The sequence below is a fragment of the Thunnus thynnus genome, chromosome 16, assembly GCF_963924715.1.
Source record: "Thunnus thynnus chromosome 16, fThuThy2.1, whole genome shotgun sequence".
In the NCBI taxonomy this organism is placed as follows: domain Eukaryota; kingdom Metazoa; phylum Chordata; class Actinopteri; order Scombriformes; family Scombridae; genus Thunnus; species Thunnus thynnus.
In genome coordinates, this window is record NC_089532.1 from 3,226,695 (window position 1) to 3,249,630 (window position 22,936).

The 22,936-nt window shown below is 40.9% G+C and overlaps 1 protein-coding gene across 1 annotated transcript in view; it reads left to right on the top strand.

Annotated features, from left to right (window-relative positions):
- The window catches only part of kcnh5b (potassium voltage-gated channel, subfamily H (eag-related), member 5b), a 190,740-nt gene that overhangs the window by 57,492 nt on the left and 110,312 nt on the right, over positions 1 to 22,936 (top strand). The window contains exons 7-8 of the mRNA XM_067613790.1: positions 1,152 to 1,309; positions 5,222 to 5,493. Of these exons, the coding sequence (XP_067469891.1) occupies positions 1,152 to 1,309; positions 5,222 to 5,493 (430 nt within the window). The remainder of the gene's footprint in view (positions 1 to 1,151; positions 1,310 to 5,221; positions 5,494 to 22,936) is intronic.

Below are 22,936 nucleotides of genomic sequence, written 5' to 3' on the forward strand. Positions count from 1 at the left end.
GTTAATTAAAATGGAGATTTTATTAGTTTTACAAGTTCTAATGTATTGTCTGTGAAAGTTAACAGGCAAAACGTCTTCAAGTCTTCAACATCATCAAGTCCATTTGTCCTTGAATTTTATTTCAAATCATCTCCCTAAATTATTATTTTGTCCTTATATAATTACGTATTAAAATATTGTTTGAGGAATGCATTGACCTGCTCACACCAGTGTGAAAGTGTTGATATCTTTAAATTTAAAACGTGTTTAGCCTGTCTTTTGATTAGAATATTTTATTTATTTTATTGTATTTGTGTTTTTAAAATGTTTCATTCCCTGTTAGCTATTTTATTAGTCATTGTCTTTTAATTTTTTTCATCTAGTTCTTATTTTATTTTATTTTGAATCTATTTTATTGGTGTTATTCCATTTTCATCTTTCATTTCACTTGTGCATTAGTCTCTAATTTGTTTTTTTGTTCTGTCTTGTTATCAGCTTGTCATCTGTAAAGCATTTTGAAAAAGGTGTTATACAAATAACGTTGATTAACTGATTGATTTCTAAATAATATCATTCAATAAAAATGCTAACTGACATTGACAAGCTTGTCATTAATGGGAAAATATGTTCACACACACATTATTTGTACCACTGACTCCTGTCTCATAACTGTCCAAAGGCCTTGTCTCTTCTGTGTACAACTGCAGTTAATATTCAGACAGAGGAAGGTTACATATATAAAAGTACAGCTAATAAGCCAACAGTTTCCTCTATTTTGGACTTTCTGGTTCGCTGTTTCCTCAAAGTTCAGCAAGATTTGAGATGGCTTGTTACTGGTCAATGGTGCAAACTGGTGTGTCAAAGTTCACTGAAGCTGAACCGTGATTTTCATGGATTTACTTCGCCACTGTGAGTGAGCCTGCTGATCATATCGATTCCATTGCAATGAAAAGATGTCACTGCTAAATTTAGCTGTTTTAAATGCTTTCATGACTGGATCTTTATACTACAGAAACTAGACTTTTCCTATAATAACAAATTTCTTTCTCTCTATCATTCCCACATCCCCTTTCCCTTCCTCCCCCAATTTCAATTTCTTCCCTCTCACCCGGCATCTCCCGCTTCTCCTTCTTTCCATCTCTCTCCTCCATTCCTCCTTCGTCCCCCCTCAGGGCATCAGCAGTCTGTTCAGCTCTCTAAAGGTGGTCCGCCTCCTGCGTCTGGGCCGGGTGGCCAGGAAACTGGACCACTACCTGGAATATGGTGCTGCCGTTCTGGTCCTGCTGGTCTGTGTGTTTGGACTTGTGGCCCACTGGCTCGCCTGCATCTGGTAAATGATTTTCTGTATGGGGTTTTGGAGTCAATTTTTCATATTTTCCTCACAGTTTAGAGCCATTCAAAAGCTGCTACCAGCTGCTAGGGATCTACCCATTTTCCTAACTGCTCCTAATTGGTTATGTATGCAAAACATTGCTCCTTCCCTCGCCATCTGTACATTACAAAGCATCTGCTGCTATTCTGTTTACTACAAGCTTTATTCAGTTTGCTCCAAGTCATACAAGTGATATGGTAATTTTAAGGCCTACTGTATAGCAAAAACAAGAAGATAATGAAACAGTATCTGCTGCACAAAAACACAACAATCCCTTTTTAAAACATCACAAACACAACAGCAATACTTTTCAGATAAAGTGCTGCTTAATGTAATTATATCCTGTTTTTCATACATCTTCTGATGCACATACTTGGATGTACTGATGTACTACCCGAACAAGGTTGATCAAGCCTCGGTCTGTGTCCAAATGGCATTCTGCTGACCCCACTGGTCACCAATTTTCAGCCAGAGCCATCTAGACGCCTTCTCTGCCAATTCCACATTGTTGTTGATGGCTCTTCTCCTGCTTGCTCTTGTAATGCCCAGGGTTCTGTAAGCCTTGCTGAGGGAATGACTTGCAAACCCCGACTGCCCACCTCCACTGGCATGCACCTGGTCCACCACCCGTTCCTGCGGCAGTCCTCCACCAGCTCCTGATACTTTGCCTTCTTCCTCTCTTTGCACCTCCTCCATCCTCTCCTCCCAGGGCACAGTTAGCTCCAGTAAGATGAGCTGTCTTGTGGCCTCAGAAACCAAGATGATGTCTGGTCTCAGTGAGGACTGGTTGATATGTGATGGAATTTTCAGCTGCCTCTTCTGCTCAATTGTCATGACCCAGTCTCGCACTTTGGAAAGACAACAGACAGAGCAGTTCATGGGTCTTTTCTCCAGCTCTCTCTTGACAAACATGATCATCCTGGCTGTAGTGTGGGCGCATCTGCTGTTGCTGATCCCTTTGTTGATTGCCTCAGCAATGGTCTTGAGGACCTTGAGGTCATGTCTCCAGCAATAGCGGCCCCCACCCAGTGCCTTGGAGCAGCTGCTCAGGATGTGTTTGAGGGTCCCTGTCTTGGAACGCAGGGGGAATGCGGGTGTTTCTACTTTGTCCCATGGGAACACTTCCGGATGTCCTGCCAGGTGACATAACGCTCCATCACACGTTCCTACTTCATCCAGGAACCCTGTTGTTGCATTGCCACTGTTTTACTTGCTCACTCTTCCTCCACTTCCGCCTCTCCTTCCTGCTGGCAGTGTCATATGGGGTCGATGTTGAGCTCCTGAGTCCGGCCCTGCCTTGAGCCACACTCCTAAGACGGGCCTTGTGCTTCACCCGAACTTCTGCATGCTGGCCTGCCTCAGCTGCCTTCCACTTCCTCCTCATCCTCACGGCAATCCCTGCACTGAACACTTTGGTGTCCCTCGATCTGGTGCACCGCAGGTGTTCTTGTGCCCGTGTCAAGATTAATTCCTCCCTGATAGTGCTGAATGGGAGCCTGACCTTATTGCTGTTCCCATATAGCCGAATGCTGCTCAAGCTGCATGGCACGTCCAGCCATCTGCAGAGATAGCTGGAGGCTCTGTGCACTGCCGGCCAATGGAGCGGCCAGTGGAGTGCTGGCAGTGGGTGTAGGTGACACTAGAAGGCTCTGGGCACTGTGGTTTGCCTCCAGGCCTGGCTACTCCTGCGTCTCACCAGTAGTTGCTTCTGTGTGCTGTGTCATCGCTTCCTTTGTCAAGCACCTTATCCTAGCCTGGTGTATCCTCAAGCCCCTCATGTCCCTGCAGGTCTTGCTGCAGATGCACTGTATTCTCGATGTTGTTAGTCCGTTGTCCTGTGTCGTTAACCTTGGGTCTGTCCGATTTGAGTGCTCATCCAACCCCTGGGAGTAACCGAGAGAGCATAAAAACCAAATAGCATATAAACCCTTTGGTGTCAGAGGTCTTTTTATGCTGTTTGCTTCACATTCATTAGTAAACAGAATCCCTTAATTCGACACCTTCAAAGTGTCATAAACATTTCATATTAAGATTGAGGTGATATGTGCATGTCGAACTGCAGGTACTGTCAATAATCTCAGGGGCGAAACCAATTGCATATGAGCCTTGACAAACCAAAGTGAAATCCTAAATGTTGTTTATGCTCCTCAGTCTGCTCTTCATTAATGATTAATGGTTTTAATAAGTGGCCTGTCACATATTATTAAAAGCTAATTGGGTGGAATTTGAGGCATTAAAAGATTTGAGTTTATATTAAAGGATGTTTGTATAAATTATGGGAAAATTAGAAACAAAAACAAGATGTTTTATGGGCTTTACATTCTAGTAGGTGGAATTGGCATTTGTTTACTTCATAAAAAGCTTGTTTTTATCATTAGTAAAGTTTAATTTACTAAACGAGACAATGTTACAACAACAAATGTTGATCAAGAGATTTAAGAGTTAAAAATGCAATTATAGATGTGATGCAATATCAGATCACACAGTCATAATATTCAAAAGCTGAAAAGATAAAAGATAAGGTCTGATAATAAGACAACCTTTTCTTCAGTCTGGGACCAACAATGGAAAATGTTGAGTCATCCTTGAATTATAACTAGAAATGTAGAATAAAGAGCAGTGTCTGGTCAGTAGATATGCTGGCTGGAAACTTTTCTGGTCTACCGCCAACTTCAGCTCTGATTCTGGTTTATCATGCGTGGTAAACAAACTGTTTACATTTACATATATACAGTATGTAACACAACTGAGTACACCCCTGGTCATTATAACTAAAATGTTAAGTAATTACAAATAACAATTACCTTTCCATTTAATACAATTGTATTTGTTTTTAGACAAAACCCAGGAAGAATTATCATTTGAAAAACAGAATGTTTGACTAGTTAAACTATAATGAAGAGGCCATATTTAAAAACAAACTGCAACAAAAGTCAGCACACCCTTCATTAGTGAGACACTATTCTTTTATTTTTTACTATTTTGTATGCTCGCCTTTATTTTTGATGAGACATTAGATCCTCCAGGATGGTGACTGATACCAGTCTTGCTCAAATCTGTGAGAAGATGTTCTATAAACACAACACTGACATGTCATCACCTTTTGAAGTTGCAAAAAGTTGCTTATTTCCACACCCAGCAGTTACGGAGCAACTTTATCATTCATTTGGAGTCGTGTTTCTGTCCACCTGGTGAATGTAAGTCCAATATTCACTCTCTTTTAGTTCTGTTTTTGCTCTCTACCAATTCCCAGGGGAAATAATGGGCTCTTTAGCCACTAAATGCTCCATTATGTTCACCAGCTATTCTACAGCTAACTGTATCTGTTGGCTGTTTGGTGCTGAGCTGTATAATACAGTTTTTAGAGCTTTTTCTCTGAAAACAGCTGCCTACCGTGGCCAAAAACAACGCTATGAGAGCGCTGAGAGTGAACCAAAACAGTAAAGTTGCAGCTGGACAGCTAAACAATTAGTTGAAACTCGCTATAAAGCTCCATAATTCCATGGACGATGCTCTGTAGGTTCGTCACTACGAACCACACGCAACACACACTGTCAGCTTACACATTATAAATATACAAATATCAGTTATAGCCACTTTGAGCAGAGAGTCATTATTTAGAAGTAATTCTCTTACTTGTAACATTCAGTATACTCATGATTGCTTGTATTGTACTGGAAGTGGATGTCATGAGAATATGCTCATGACATATTTGTAATATATATTTCTGGAGGATAGTTTGATATTATTTCAAACCCTACTCTAGTTACTGCAAGTATGAAAAGGTTGTACTGTATGTTACTCCAAACTGTCTTTGGGGGTGTCAGCCAAACTATAAAAATACTGATATTCTGGTTTTGTCTTCAACAGGTACAGCATTGGAGACTACGAGGTCATTGACGAGGCCACCAATACCATCAAAATGGACAGCTGGCTCTACCAATTGGCTATCAGCATCGGATCACCTTACCGCTACAATGCCAGCGGCTCTGGCCAATGGGAGGGGGGCCCCGGCAAGGATTCTCTATATATCACCTCCCTGTATTTCACCATGACCAGCCTGACCACCATCGGCTTTGGCAACATCGCCCCATCCACGGACGGAGAGAAGATCTTCTCTGTGGCCATGATGATGGTGGGATGTAAGTATGAGATTCTTTGCTTGAACTCTGCAGTGGTGGACGCTTTCTGCTGGTTTTGTGGGAGTCATTCTCTATCTGTTGTTGTGGCTTTGGTTCATTTTTGAAAGTGAAAAGGCTCAGTTTCTGTCTGGGAATGCTTTTAGTGATATTTTGATGTTTGAAAAGAAAGGTGATGTGCTCTGTGAAAGTTTCAGTATTTGGTTATTTTTGCTTGTTAGCAGTACAGCCTGTGAATAGTGATTGGCTTGGTTGGCATGTCCAACACTTTGATGCAGAGAAAGGTAACTACTGCTGAGATTCTTATAAAATGTGGTTGAATATTTAGGATTGATTCCTGATGATTCTGATGGCCTTTTGACCTTTTCTCTTGTGCCAACGTCCTGCCAAAATATCCTCTTGTACACATTGAATCTCATGAAATGTACAAAGTATATAAAGAGGATGAACCATGGATGTAGGGAAACTGAATACAGTGTTCCAAAGTGGAGCTTTATTCTGTCTTTTAACTGATTTTGATGTTTTTCGGCTTATAGAAGCTACGCATTGGAGCCTTCTGTAGCTGAGCTGCTGAAAATAATTGCGTTAAATGGTTCTTTGAGGCTTTTCAATTTTTATCTGACAAAATCTGTAATAATACAAAGACTCATTTTGGAGTGTTTGTGATGCTGCATAAATTGTCTTTATTGCTTTACAGCTGTTTCTTTTGTAAATACTGTGTATGGGAAGTGGTCGTCACTTTACCTGCAATTCTGACTGTGGCCCTTGTGTTAAAATCATTGCACAGCTCAAGCCCCCATTCCCCATTGTAGGGATGCCCCCCGAAATCCGGTTTTGAATTGGAGCCAGTTGTATTTTTAAGGTAGATTCTTTTATATTTGTTTACATTTTTTCCACAGTAAAAAAGAACCAATAAGAGCATTGATAAGAGTACTACCATCAAAAAAATCCTTTTGCACTTTTGCATTTGAGACTTTCCAGGAGCTTTCCACTGGTGCCACTATCAGGTCAAGGTGTCAGCTTTACAAACAATCTCAAAATCTCTAATCTAGATACAATCAAGTGGCACTCTAAGAACAAACATTTTTAAACTCTACTACTTGTAAGACTCTAAAGCTCAAATGATACTTCATGCATCCACATAGTGAAGAGGGTCTTTGTGACGCAAATTTAATCATCTGACCACACCTGCAAGGGTCTGACATCCACGTGCAACCCCAAATTACATTATTATTACATGCAAACAACTACACATGTTGTTTTGCAGTGTCCTTCCCTGGCTATTGATGCTGTTATTGTGATAGTTATGATTGTTGTTATTCTGTCCTCCCTCTCCCTCTCCCCTCTTTCTTTCTCTCTCTCAACCCAACCGGTCAAAGCAGATGGCCGCCCACCAAGAGCCCGGTCCTGCTTGAGGTTTCTATCCGTTAAAGGGGAGTTTTTCATTACCGCTGTCGCCAAGTGCTTGCCCATGGGGGATTTGTTGGGTCTCTGTAAATTAAAGAGTATGGTCTAGACCTGCTCTATGTGAAAAGTGCCCTGAGATGACTTTTGTTGTGATTTGGCGCTATATAAATAAAAATTGATTGATTGATTGACATGTTTGGAACACGCCCACGTACCCAGACACTCAATGTAGTGTAAACAAAACTACATGTATCCACATCAGCTATCGCCATTAATTTTGGAGTACATCAGGGCCTTTTGGAATTGAAAAATCACCGTCAACAGTATGTTGTTTTGTTCCCTGTTATACTTGTATTGTAGGGTGAACACTCTGGGCTGCTTGCATGGCCTTAATCTAGAAGACTTGTCCCAACTGCAATTTACCTCGTTTTTTATGCCATTCCTAATTGCAGTTTATGCAATCCATCACCATCACACACCTACCATCTACTACCAGCACCTACATAATTTAGTAGTTTCACTTGGAAATCCAGCAGTTTCCCACTGAAGCAAATTTTAAGGTGTGACACCACAAGCCTATTTCTTAATTGAGCTCTCTTTATAGAAATATCCAAGTTGAGTTATAATAATAAGTAATAATTAATAATTAGTAGTGTGAACAAGAGAATTTTTGTTCAAACAGTTTTTTACAGTGTTTAGAGGCTGCAACACAGATCCGCACAGCAGGAAACACCACAGTGATGATGAAAGCAGCAGATAGCTGAACAGAATAATGGAAGGCAGCATGTCACACACATGATTAATAGAAAACTGTACTCCCTGTGGTTAATCTGAGGACTCATCTCAAAACAAGAGGAGCGTTAAGATACTAATGGTTACCAGGACAGTGGGGAAACACATCTTGTGTATCACTGATGATCTTTATGACATTCGAGTATTCTCTTATCGTTCGCTATTCCTAGAAACTGATGAGTCCACACCTCGTGATTTAAGTCCAATGGCAATATTCAGTGCCAGTGCAGGAAGTACTGTGCTTTTTATCCAGTGATGCAGAAAATAAGGGCTTGTAGCTCTGGACGAGGGATACATGTGTAGCATAACCGACTTTCATCCTGAAGACCTGAATTTGCATTTTGTAACACACCTACAATTGATGTTTACTCTTTTTCAAACCATAACCATGATCTTACCCAAACCTTAACTACTTAGCTGCAACAATTAGTCAATTAATCAATTAGTCAAACAACAGAGGATTAATCAGCAACTATTTTGATTAATTGTTGTAGTCATATTAGAAGCAAAAATGTAAAAAAATTCTTGACATATATGATAGAAAACTGAATATCTTTGGGGTCTGAAGCGTTGGTCATACAAACAAGACATTTGAATACATCTACTTGAGCTGTGAGTAATCATAACTGGCATTTTTCACAATTTTCTGATAATTCATAGACTAAATGAATAATTGATTGGCAGATTAATCGATAATGAAAATAATCATGCCCCCATTTCAACCCTAACCTTAACAATACAGTAGTTGCCATGCGCAGATATTGATGAGGGAAAGAATTTTGAAATTCTCTAGATTTAATTTAATCCAGGGTTTTACAGACATGTCTGATATCAGTGTTCTTTTCTGGTGATATGACACCACCAACCCCTACTTTGCAAATGTATCCAGCACCCACATGTGGGGTCAGATGACAATACAGATAAATGTCATTGCAGAAGCACAACTGAACATTGATGTTACATCTTAAACAAGAACAACAATTTAAAGGTGAAACATTGCTTAAGAGAACAAGAACTTTGCTGTCTGTTCTACTTTGTTTACCACTCAAGAATAAGAATGATGCCAAGTGGCGCCCTGGTGGCCTAGACATTAAGGTGCTTTCTTGTATTATTTTCTCGATTAATTGTGTGGTCGTGTGGTATATCTAATGGAAGAAACTCTCAATTTCCTGCAGTCCAAGGTAAAATCTTCAGATTGCTTGTATTGTCCATATTGATCATGATATGTAGCACAACTTTGCTAACTTTGCTAGCTTGTTGTGCTATCACAATCTCTTGACTTCATACTACTAAATTTCTCAAAAAACTTTAGTACAAAGTCAAGAGGTTATGATATGTAGCACAACAAGCTAGCAAAGCTCTGTAAACAGTTCCTGTGTCCACCTTACACAGAACTGCTCTCTGGAGACTGAAAACGTAATAGCTGTTCTTAGGTTTTGGAGCCGTTTCTAAACAAACTAACATGACCGTTAGCTTTGTGGCAAAGGAACATGTCACCCAGTGCAGCGGTGTGGCTCACTGACGTGTTTTTAGTAGTTTTTGGACAACAATAGAGGTCTACAGCACAGAGGAATAAGGTATATCAGGCTTTGGATACACACACAATACTTGTTAGTAGAACATTTTATTGTTAGTTTGGCTCTGCACATGAGATTTGTTTATAATAAGAAAAATATAGAAAATTGCCAGCCTTAGATCTCTCAAGAAGGCAATTAATACTCATGTTAGTGGTTTTAACAGTGTTTGCTCTTTTTAAAAGCTTGTGACTTGTGCCCATACTTAAGCTGTCTTCATGATGTAAAACCTTAAAGCCTCTTTGGAAAGATGTGTCTTTTCCTAAAGTGAAGCAAATTTGTCACAAAGGCCTTTCTTTCCGGTATCCTTGCTGTCTCTGCTGGTGTGATGGCGCTTGTGTAACAATGTCTATATCCTGGAGGAAAATTTACTTTCAGGGCATCAATTATTAAACTGTATGCACAATCTGTAAAATTCAGAGTACAGATTCCTATATTGGGTCTTTTTTTTAATGCCAAGTGCCCCTGCAGAGGTTCGAATGGACGAATAACAGAAGACTTCTGTTTATATTTTGTTTTTAAAGTTAAATGGATATATGCTGCGGACATTGCATGCAACTGTGGACTTTAGAAGATTCCCTCAAAATTTACACCTTTTTCATCTTTTCCTTGTGTAATTCTTTGGTTAAATCTCTATAGTCTGTACACACCTGATTCTGGTGTCTTGTACCTGTCTTGTATCTTGCAGTTGTTTAACCTGGCAACAGATTGTCAGTCGTATGTTTTCCTCAAAGCTTTCTGCCTTCAGGCCAAAGCTGTTGTACATTATTCAACACATTTTGTATGCTTGAACAGTCATGAGGAGCGCTTGCTTTATCTCATCATGCAAATAAGTTGTACACATGTGAATCTGCTGATATGGAGCCAGCTTAGATTTGTTGTTACACCATGGGAATAGGAATAATGAAGTTGTTGATTTTGAAGAATTAATGGAAGAGCAATACAATACAATGATAATATTTTCAAACTTGTGCTGTGTATTTCTAGGAGGAAGTCTATCAGTGGCTCGGGGGTAATTAATTCTGTTTCATGTAGACAGGAAACAATTACACTTTGAAAAAAAAAAAAAAGGCGCCCTCAGACATTAAAAGATATTGTGTTCAGTGGTCTCATCCATTTCTATTTCAGTTAGTTACTTCTTACATTTCCCAGAAACTTTCCAGACTTTTACCCTTAGCTCAACATTTAAACTTTTTTGTGTCTGCATTGCATTCTGGCCCTTTTTTTCCTGCTCCTGAGGCTTTCTACACACTAATAGCAGTCTGAACTGTTGCACCATGATAGCCCAGAATTCCTAGGAGTTTTTTGCGCCTCACAAATGCCAACGTTCAGTGCCAATACACAGAAGGGTGCCTTTTATGTAGCAAAGTGGAAAGTAAGGGTGTGAAGGTCGTGGTGGTGGATGGGAGTGTAGCACTTTACTTGCTTACGCCTTTTTATCAACAATAACCACAAACTTTCCCCAACCTCAGCTTAGTGTTTTAGTTGCCCAATCCTAACCATATCTTAACCATACTGTAGTTTATTTGCCTTCCTCTAGCCTTTAAAATACTGCAGTTGGCATGTGCAGTTATTTTAGAAAGTGACAGTTTAAAAATGTCCCAGTTGAACGTAATCTGAGGTTTCGTCAAGGGTTGATAGGGTTGGACGCAGAGCAAAGATTAGTGGCAAGGTTTCACCAGTGTGCACCAGGTAGTAGGAAGGTGCCATTGTGTACTATCTGCCTTTTCACAAACCTGGTAGCGTCGTCTGACTGTTGACATTCTGCCATGCTTAAATCTTCCTGCCAAGACAATGGTATTGTCTTGAGATTTTAAGGTAGTGTTTGGTTCTGGGAACCCTGAAACAAAGAGAATGAGCTTCTGTCATAGGCATCACTTCATTGCTTGTGCACTGAAAGGTCATTGGCAAATAAGTTTAGTCAAGTCAAATTAATTTATACAGCCCAAAATCTCAAATCCCAAAATTGCCTCAAAGGTTTTTATCGTTTGTAAAGAAAATCTATCATTTATCCATAGACCCTCAATTCAGATAAGGAAAAATCCTTAACCAGACAAAAATGACTAGGCCTATATAGAGAAACAGAATGACAATATTAGGTATGTAGAAGAAGTTGAAATTGATTTAACTTGGATTGCAGCAGTGAAGTGTAAAATCCAAGAGGCGCACAACTCCCAAGGTAGCGCTCAGGGTGTCACGCTTCCACCTAAACCGCCTCCTGAGCCCTCAGCTTCATTCTGGAGTGACAGAAATGAGAGAGCTGTTCAGTCTTTGCTGCACACTCCATGACTTCATTTAAAATCTGAAATATTTCCAAGTGAGGAGTAGATAGGGGCATTTGATCATTGCATTGATTAAATTAGATTCAAATGAACAGGATTCAGATTTCAGATTCAGGTTCTTTGCAGTAAAACAACTCTGGAACAGTTCTTCAAATGTCTTTGTGTCAATCATTTTTCATTGGAGAATGCTCGCTAATCATTTACCACACAATTAAATCTCTTAAATTGAGTTTCTTTCATTGTTTTTTTTGGTCCGATTGGTCTCTGCCCTGTAGTTTAGTATCAGGGCCAAACCAGAGGCTCTCTGGCCTGCTGTCCATATTGTTTGTTTCTGGCAAATGGACAGTAAATAGCTTCCACTCGGTAGTAAACAATAGAGAAACACAATATGCTGTTCAGTGTCTGTTCTGTCTGGCTGTGACTGATAGTCTTTCTTGGGGTGGCAGACCATTATAGAGACTGCGTGGGCAGCTTCCTGATCTCAGCAAGTGAGAACTAATAGTGAGACAGACAGACAGCCACGGGGGTCCATTCATGTTGTTTTCCAGATTTTTTTATTGAGAATTAAAGCAGATTACGACGTAAAATGTCAGATTTACAGCATCCCAGGCTGCCACAGAGAGAAAAGATAATTCAGTACAGCTTTCTAATGAGACAATGAGGAGTTTATAATTTCTATATTTTGTCAATGCTTTATATATCATTTACTGTATAAGCCAGCAACAAGGACAACTTTTGGGTTGTCAGGTTGTGAATAATTCCTTTGGCTGCTGTGTTTATCCTACTCCGACATGACACTTGCTTTGTCTTTATAGCTTGCTCTCTATTCATCAGGAGGACCATCTGCAAGTTATTAATGAATTTTTGATAAGCATCAACAAATTACTAAGTCAGCTAAAATTATGTCAGTCAGTCAAAAGTCAATAATAAAGGGTTTTTACAATAATCTATCAAGTCTGCATTTGTAAAAAAGTAGTTAAGCCCTTTGAGGCAAATTTATATTGGGACTTTTGGGACTTAAAGCATGGGACTTACGAGCCTACAGAGAATTATCAATGACTCTGCAGCTCCTCTTGGCTTTACGGAGCTTTATAGTGAGTTTCAGCTCAATGTTTAGTTGTCCAGCTGCAACTTTACTGTTTTGGTTCACTCTCAGGGCTCTCATAGCATCATTTTCTCTCTCTAAAAAGCCACTGTAGACTACCTGCTCAGCACCAAACAGCAAACAGACACAGTTAGCTGTAGACTAGCTGGTGAACATAGCGGAGCATTTAGCAGCTAAAGAGCCAGATATTTCCCTCAGGAGTTGGTAGAGAGCAAAAACAGAGCTAAAAGAGAGTGAATATTGGACTTACATTCCCCAGGTGGACAAAAACATGACTCTAAATGAATGAATGTTGCTCCGTATCTGCTGGATGTGGAAACTAGCAACTGTTTGCTAACAAGTTAAAAATTAAAGGTGATGATGATGATATGTCAGTGTTTCTGCTGCCCTCAAGCAGCCAAAAATCAGTTAATGCAGGTTTGAAGGCGACCTCCACAGATCTTATACATCAAAGATGTCTGTGAAGATTCTCAGTTAAAGGACGTATAAAGCAAAGGCTTCTTTTATCATATGAGTGTATCCATGACTTTTAGGAGAACAGGATCTTGGAAACAAATCCATGTCCCATAAAGTGTACTGGTTGATGAAAGTCAGAGCTTCCTGTAGCTGTTTATAACAAAGGCAGAGACTCAATGAAACCTATAACCTTCAGTGAATAAGGGTAAAGCTATTGTTTAGACTGTCATCTAGTAGAATGGTGTCGGCATCTGTCGGACTCAGCAGATTACAGCGATTGATCGATGCGACTTTTTATCCTCAAAAAAATGTCCTTTATAGACATTCAGGACGCCTGTTCAAAGGCCTCATTCTGATTGAAGTTTCGCACATTTGCCTGAAATTTCTTGACACTCGCATGGAGACTCAAATCGATGAAGACAAAACACACAAGAAAAATAAACATGAAGACAGAGAGAGACAAAAAGACAGAGAGTAAACGATGAAGACCAAAGATGACGTCTGGGACAAGTACTGCACGAAAGGTCTGTTGCCTGTTTAAACTCTTCTCTGAACCTTTCTCTTTCCTTTAATTCAAAGTTAATCCCATTTGACAAATGCTCTCTGTTGGCGACAGGAGGCCTAGCGTGACACAGATGTCTTGTCTTGAGGGAAAATGGCAGACAGCTCAGCCCTGGTGAGCCCTGATTGGCTCTGCGGCTGATTGTGGTGAAGCGCTGACATGCCAAGTTTGGAGGCAACGGGTTTGGCCGTGTAAAATGCAGCTGGACAAGTTAATCGTTTAGTTTGAGGACATCTCTTAAAACTGACGAGACGCAGGTTGTTTCCGTGGGTCTTGTGTGTCTCGAGAAAGGTCTGCAGAGAAGAAAACTGACAGAGTTTTGTTTCTAGTTTCATTTATAGATTTTGGATTAGTCATGGAAATGTAAGGAAATAAGATCAGACATGTTATCTTACATCTAAGAAAAGGTTTTGCATGTTACTTGTTGGATCTTTTTTGGGAGAATGTGACATGAGTAGCAGATTAGGTGAGGATTAGGAGCTGACAGGTGTATCACTGTCATTAAAAGAGTATTCCACCAATTTCACAATGAACTCCTATAACAGCAGCACAACCAGAGATATTGTCTTTTTAATTTCATACATTCTTCTGTTTTGTCAAAACCTGGAGCCTACATTAACCACAATGCACCTAAACTTGATTCACTCGACTATACAGATTTGAGTGTGTTATGCTAGTAGCGGCTAATGTAGTGTGGAGCTGCTAGCCTAGAGGTCTGGTAACCTCACTTCTTACTAACTCCACACCCCCCAGATTTCTTTCATTTTCACACATGTAGTCTTTAGCTCATCCGACACCGACTCAAGTGACATTCATCTATCCGCCTGTCAGTCAGTATATATCGCTGTCTGTCTATCTGTCCGCCTGGCTGTCTGTCAACATCTCACATAATCGAGCAGGACTGAGCCAGAGGACTGTGTGTACCCTGACATCAGACTGACTCTTCTTCCTATTAGCGTGAGAGAGGCCCAATCTGTACCGCTCCTCCTCCTCCTCCGTCCTCTCCCAGCTGTCCCTCCACATGTCTTACACCCTGTTTGTCACAAGAAAGTTCAGGATTAATGGGCCATTTAACTGTATCTGCCGCCATCTCAGCAAAGAGCTGAACAGCTTCTCTGAACTTCTGCACAGCTCTCTGTTAGAACACAAACAGAAGTAATGCACATACTGTTATGGCAAGACACACACACAGATCTGGATTTTAGATCTGGACCAGGCGAGTGAGACTGGTTAGTCTTCTTGGCAGCTAGCAGCTCGGCTCCAGAGATGACAAGCCGATCGCTGTGCGTTGTCAATCCGAGGAGAACCGTCTTTATCTCAGCAATTTACCACTGGCTCTGATGTCTCCGTAGTGTCTTCCTATATAATATAATTCTGTTTAGAAGATACATTTTGGTCTCAGAGATGAAATATAATATTTGTTTCGGCCACATTTGCTTGACTGAAGGTGAAGTGAAGGTTCATTATTGGACAGAAAAGCGCTTCTTGTGGGGTCTTTGTATGTATATAAATCATCACATTTCAATGCAAATCAATAAGTATATATAAATAAAAATAACTCCTGAATTGAACTTGCCAAGTTTAAACTCCCAAGTATGCAAGCCTGAACTTTCTGTACTGAGAAAGGCCTAATATAAGGACGAGCATAAAAAACAAAACAAGCAACAATGTAGATCTGTGTAGCCACCAGGTATTTGTTGCATTTCTGGATTTGGAGCACGTTTCCCTTAATGTTTGTCCTTCAGGGCCACTGTAGGATTTACATATAAAGAACAGACATGCACATGGTTGCTAGCAATACATACACATGAAGACATAGCAGTGTACACAGATAGCAAATGTATAGGACAATGAAACTTTCATCAGCACCATTAACTACTGATTAGCATAATAGGCCATTATCATTTCTACATCACTTTGTTATATGTAATTACATCATTGCATGAGCAAATTGTAGTAGGATATATTTATAAGTGTCATGCCAATTTGTGGCCCGTCCCACCCCTCAGCACGCATGACCTCACCGCACATGGGATTATAAAACACCTTTTACAAATGATCAGTAATATTTACAGTTCCCTCACATGGAAACAGCTTCCATCTGTGCTGATAACACATTAGAGTCCTCACTGAATATAATAGTAAACACATAAGCTACATAAATATCCTACACTGATAACAGTGCCCTCTCTTTCTCAGCTCAAATAGTCTAAATAGCCACACCCTAAACCTAACCCCCTAACCCCCTAATCCTAACCCTAACCCCAACCCCCTAATCCTAACCCCAACCCCTAACCCCCAACCCCCTAATCCTAACCCTCACCCAACCCCCTAATCCTAACCCCAACCCCCTAATCCTAACCCCAACCCCTAACCCCTAACCCCAACCTCCTAATCCTAACCCCTAACCCCAACCCCCTAATCCTAACCCTAACCCCTAACCCCCAACCCCCTAATCCTAACCCCAACCCCCAACCCTAACCCCCAACCCCCTAATCCTAACCCCTAACCCCAACCCCAACCCCCTAATCCTAACCCTAACCCCTAACCCCCTAATCCTAACCCCTAACCCTAGCCCCCTAACACCCTAATCCTAACCCTAACCCCTAACCCCTAACCCTAACCCCCTAATCCTAACCCTAACCCTTTATTATCAGAAAAACATACAAAAAGAGTTTTCTAAAATGTCTAAAATAGGTCACAAATTTACCAAAAGAAAGAACAGTAGAAAAGACAGTATAATTAAAAATAAAGTGTTTATTTCCCACTGATTGTACATAAAACAAATTTGATTTCTCCTTCCAAAGCAGCTTAGGTACCATCTCGTATAACATATAAGAACTCTAATATGAGTACAAAGAGATGTTTTTCTTCAGTAGAGTCTAACAAAAATACCACAGTTGCAGGGTAGAATCATTTACCTCATGTTTTAGTGTACATACAGTATATAAAACATTGATGGACCAGTAGCAGTGATTTAATGTGAGGGGACGCTGTTCTTTTTAATATTTCTGCGATGCTGTAAAGTCAGCAGCACAAATGCCAAAGGCTCATAGAAGCACTTGCTCAGCCCTTATGCTCCTGCTCATGCAGCACTAACCGCACCGTACTGTAGCGTGCAATAATAAAAGTAGGTAGTCAGGTGGGTAGATTACTGCATCTAGTCTGCGTTAACACTGCATGATCTGCTAAATATTCTGTACTTAGTGGATGGTTTTAGACTTCAGGGTACCTTGAGGAATTATTTACAACTAGGACTGGGATCTTGTTCCAACATCTACAGCGAACAAGAAAATATACTTGGTGTAATAGCATATAATTTAATTACAGGTTTCTAGACGCTTGAACTTATCTCAGAGTCTCGTTCAGAAGAGATGCAGCAACAGGGACACATCAAGGTGTCTTGACAAAAAGGCTTGCCTTCTTTTCACAAGAGTTTGACAACTTCTACAGCGTGTTCAGTGAAGAGGAATGATGCTTAATTTTAATTTCAATGAACTTGTAACTGTTTGACTATATCACCCCCCCGGGTCAGGAACGTTAAACCAAATGAATCACACTTTGTATGTCTGCTGCTTGCTCACCCACACACTCACCGTCTTTGTTTGCAGGTTCTTTTTTAATTCATGAAACTGTCGGTGCTGTCAGGTGGAACAGTGAAGTCAGTCCCCGGCACCAACTAATCATCTTTGTAGCTTTAGTCAGGATCCAACTTGTAGTCTCAAGAGAACAACACCACCACCCACACACTGAATAGATGGTCCCTAAAAGTCAATTTATTATGTACAATCATGACATTTCAACAATAGAACAATCACCACCAGATGAAGACTAATGTAGTGTCGGAAAGTAATTGTACATAATGAAACAACTTTTTGGGAGAATCTATTCAGTGTGCAGGTGTTCTTTTCTCTTTTTGCCTACACACCTGGTGTTAAACACTAGCTTAAGGCATCCGACTTGTAGTCTGTGATGTCTCTCACATCATGGTAAGAATTTATGACCCTATGATTGCCTAATCTGACACTGTGACCACCTCAGAACACCAAAAATATTGTGTGTTCTGATCTGGGCATGATAGCAAGCTTGAGATCAACAGGCAGTAATGCAAGAGTTGTCAAACTTTGGGCATGAACTTTGTGAATGTTTCTTTTACAGAATGACAGGGCTCACTCTTAACGTCTGTTCACTTCCCCTGCACTTGGATGTGATGTCATATTTCTGATGCGAGTAATAAATAAATACTGATCACTAACTGTCAACAGTGTATGAGAGTGATGCTACAGTTTGTAGTGTGGTACTGTGATAATACACTTGGAACTCCAAACACAGTGCAGCAGTGTTTCTATTGGCTGACAGAGCACATCCACTCAGTTAAAAAATAAATACGACGTCACCTTGTGTCAATCACGTTTACACACCGACTCCGTCATTAAAGTTTTCGGAGCAGGTTCGATTTTCTGTGGTTTTTTGCATCCGTCGAAAGCCTTTACAGAGTTGTTTGACCACTCAGAGCCACCATACACGCAAACAACACAGCCTCGAAACACTGATACTATCAGCTCCAGCAGAGAAGTTATACACAGACTGATCACAGGACAACCATTGACCATGATCTTGTCTGTATGTTGCAGCGTTTTGAGGCTGAGACCTGAATATCTGCGGATCCAGTCGAAAGGCTGATCACCAGCCGCTGTTCAGGATCAATTGGATCGTGGAAATTGGTCGTCTTCTTTTTACTGTGTGGTTCTTTCTTTTTCTTTCAAGAATTTAGAGGACCACAAAATCATCCTCACTGCTTGACGACTCAATTTTGCCTCATATTGTGAATTTTGGCAACGAATATAGTAATAAAACACATCGGACTCAGTGTGCAAGGTTTCTGTGCATAACGACTTTTGTCGGATGACGGATTAAAAAAACGCATATGAAAAAAACGGACTTGGTGTGCAAAGACCTTTAAAGTTGAAGAAAGGGGAACTCTGACTTGTGACAGCTGGAGATTATACCGAAACGGGAAATGCATGCTTGAATTTGTCTGTTGTGTGGGCTTCAACAGAAGCTAACAGAGTGAGTATTTGTAGGACAGAAGTGTAATGTGACCATACCTTACTTAGAGATAGGGTGAGGAGTTCACACATCTTAGTGGAGACACTGTTCCTTGAGGCTAAAAGTACCCAGCTAAGGTTGGCCAGCATCTGATCAGAATTCCTCCACGATACCTCCCCGTAGAGGAACTGTAGACATGAGAAACCCCGGGGCAGACCCAGAAAACGCTAGAGGGATTATACATCCCATCTGTCTTTGGAAGCCTTTGGGGGTCTCGCAGGAAAGGCTGGGACACCTTGTAGCCTGCTGGCACAGAATAGGAGGCAGAAAATGGATGAATAGATGGATGGTTGCTGGGACACTACTGGCTAAAATGATCCTAGATGATAATAGAAACCGACATACTGTACAAAGTTGAATAAAAAGTTTGTGTCTTCACAGATGTAGAGATAAGCTTATGGAGTTTGTTTAGTATCAACAGGGATTCAGATCTATCTGCTAGAGCTCCATGATAAATTACAGTCAACTGATCAATATGTAAGGTATTTAATAATCTGTGAACAGTTGAGTCAATAGCTGGTAGCTGCTGAGACTGAAAACAGACATGAAACCATGCCAGAAAACTTTTTTTTAAAAAAAGATCATAGTTAAAAACGACAGCTTCTGCACAAAAAACAAAATATGCCAACAGTTGATTAGTGAAGATTAGAATAACATTTTAGCCCTTATAGGTTAAATGCAAGTTAATAAGTGGACTACCACAGATTAAGAACTAAGTTTCAAAGGTTAATAAAGAGATATCATGCACAAATGTAAGGCTGTCATTAAATAAAAGCCTTGTGTCTTCAAGAGTTTCTAGAATTTCAGGAAAACTGCCTTGATTTTATCCTGACGGCCACGTATTTGTCGTCTGTTAAGTTTAGATGAGTTTCCTAAAGTGGGGGGACATTGTAACTCAAAGAGGAACATGTCATCTTACTCATTATATTAAATTGTTAAAATATAGAGTATTGAAATGACAAGGTTTTCATTGGACAACGATGTGTCAAACTCAGGAATATCTGTTTAATGGTATGATTGCAGAAGAGATAAAAGAGCATTTTGCCAATTTCTCCTTTTTCTAAGAAGCTTGCAACATGCACTTAAGGAATAACACTGATTTTAGAGCACAGAGTGCAGTTACAGTCTGAAAGGATTGCATAAGCCTTGTGTAAGAGCTTTCTATTAAACTGAAACTCCTCTTGTTTGATTCCTATAATCTTCCCCTTCAAACTGACACTGGCATTTGGTGCATTCTTGTTCTTGACACTAACATCGGCAAACCGGCAAAGGTCACGGAAAACGCACAACACAGGCTCAAAGTCTGAATCATAAAAGTATCCGTAGAGTATAGTCTCTTCAGTGTTGACGTAAGAACTCGTGGTCGGTTACACAATGTAATTGTCTGATTGTCTGGACTGAGTCTCTGAATTCAATTATTTGTTTGTTAAAGGTGAAGAAAGAACTCGAATCGTCTCTGCCCCTGCTGTTAGTGTCTCCCGGGGGGGTTTTTCATGATACAGAACAGAAAAGGTGTGAAAGCAATTTAATGGAACACCTGGATCATATAGGTGAGGTGGGTTAAGACCACAAAGCTGTGGGAAAGAGCCGCCGCTCTGATCCTGGCTGCACAGCACAAGCTGCAGATAAAGCTCCGCAGAGATGCCGAGTGCAGCGCAGATAAAAAGAGACATCCATGTTGACATTGTTATTTCTTGATGAAAATGTAAAAAAATAAAACCTGCCACTGTGGTGCAGTTTCACCTGCTTCCAATGCACATTACCTTTTTGCAATATAAATGGACTCCCCAACTCCCCAAAAGTAATTTTTATCCATCTAAGGAATATTAAAACTTGACACTCTGACTAAAGACATCTGGCTGAGTTAATCAGACTGTCCATTACTTATCTTACCAGTAATGGTAAGATATCTGCACAACGTAAAATGGAAAGAAAGGTGAGGCGGTGCAAAAAAAAGGGGGATGGAAAGTATCAAGGAAACGAGACTCACTTGACAGGCTCCAGCTCGCAGGGAATTATGGGAATTACCTGGGCTCAAAGAGGTTTGGCGGCGGCTGTGATATGCGCAGCCGGGCGGAAGGATGTGACCCATTTGGCCTGGGGAGTCCTGCTTGATGGCCGTGTATCCTAAGCAGAAGAGACTTACCAGACTCAAAAGGGGTGGGGGAGGTAGGGGAGGTGGGGGAGGGCATGAGATGAAAGGAAGGAAGGAAGGGAATGTGGAAGAAGAGCACCGAGCAAAGATCTCGTCTTTTACGCTCTCGCCCTTGGCCAAGTATTTATCCAACTTAAAACCCTCGCCTGATGTGAAAAGTGCTCCGGCGAGGACTCTTCTGGAGCCTGTAGCTGCTTCGACACAATCCCAAGACGAGTTTAGGTTTCACTGAGTGGATTGGAAGTCCTCCTAAGTCACCAACCCCCCACCCACATCTACCCATCCACCCCAGCCCACTTACCCAACTCTCTGCAGAGGCCTGTGGGGAAAAGAAGGGGTGGTGGTGGGGGGGCTTGGAGGTGGAGAAGGTGGGTTGATGAAAATGATGCCCGGAGATGTGAGGGGGGGGGGAGGGATAAGATGATGGAGCTGGAGGGAAGGAAAGGAAGGGCAAGGAATATAAGGAAAGGACGATATAAATGCGGTATGAGAGGATGAAAAAGAAGACAAAAAAAAGGAGAGAAGAAGAAGAGAAAGGCAAGGGGAGATGGAGCAGCTCGTAGTGTCGTTCTCCCCTCTGGCTTCTCAGCTTAGAGGGCCCTGATTAGTTTGGAAAGCAAGCACTGGAGAGAGAGAGAGAGACACACACACTTAGAAACAATTGGTTGGTGAAGGAGTGAGAGAGGAAAAGGGGGAAAGGGAGAGCTTTATATTGTTTTGGCTGATCTGCAGGGATTCTGTTCTGTGTGGCCTCTCTGACAGCAGCAACAGCAAGGCGATTAGTCGTCTAATCCATAAAGAGCTGTCTTGCTTTTTCCTCTTTTTGACACTTTTTCCTCCCTTTCCCATTCTCTCTCTCTCTCTCTCATTATCTCCCGCTCTCTCACTATTCCTCCCCACCCTTTATTTACTAGGCAATCCCTCATTATCTCTGCTCAGTCTCTCTCCCGTCTGAATCATCACGGTCAGAACTAATATCTGGACATCAAATGGCCCCAATTCTGGGGACGGTCTTCCCCCCTGAAATCAGATCCATTACTACATCATGTCCTCTAAGGAGGTCAGGTTTTCTGTCTCATTTGTGGTCTTTGTTTGTTAGTCCGCAGGATAAACTACGCATCAGATTTCAGACAAATTTAGTGGAAAGTTCAGTCACGGGCCAAAGAAGAGCAGATGCATGTTTAGGTCAGATAGTGACACCACTGTACCATTTATAAAGCATTTTACATTTTCACTTGTAACTCAAACTGTGCGGCACAGAAGCAACGTTTCCTGGATTATTGGTCCATCTAGTATCCTTTTATATATGCCTCACCAATTCCATCAGTTTTCCTGAGTTTCTTTGAGTGTTTTCCATCACTCCTACTCAAAATTTTAACTAGTCTATACAGAATTTGATTAATTGCCTCTTTGAATGACTTGATATTGTTCTTTAGCTGTTCCGTCATTCGGTCTCACATTTGTCCCGTCTGAAATATCAGACACTACTTTTCCTGTAGTACCACCAGCAAGTCAAAGTTTTCATTTATGCTGTGAAATATCTCAACATCTACTGGATACATTCACACAAACTTGTCCTGAAGAAAGTCCTCTGGCCAAATGCAACGTATTTCGTTGCGTTAGTCCAGGTCGGATCTCAGTGTGTAAAGGGCACCTGGCTATGAAAGCCATTTAGCTCAAACTTGCAGCCTTGTAGTGAGGTCAGATGGAAGTCAGATTACGTTCCCACCACAAATGAACCGCTCCAGAATTCGTTTGTGACCACTTCCTCTAAAGGGTAGTACGGCTGTTTTGATCCACACTGGAGTTTGATTGCTGTGTTCAGATCTGTCCAAATGAATTGTACCAAGGAGGAAAACCAAAAACAGGTTTGGAAATGCTGTTAGTCTTGCACTATAAGTTGCCATATTTCTTAAACACAATGTGTAATTGCAACCAAATTTAAATGACAGATGCACAGACGCCAACTCTGGTAGATGTTGTAAGATTTGATGTCATCTTAAC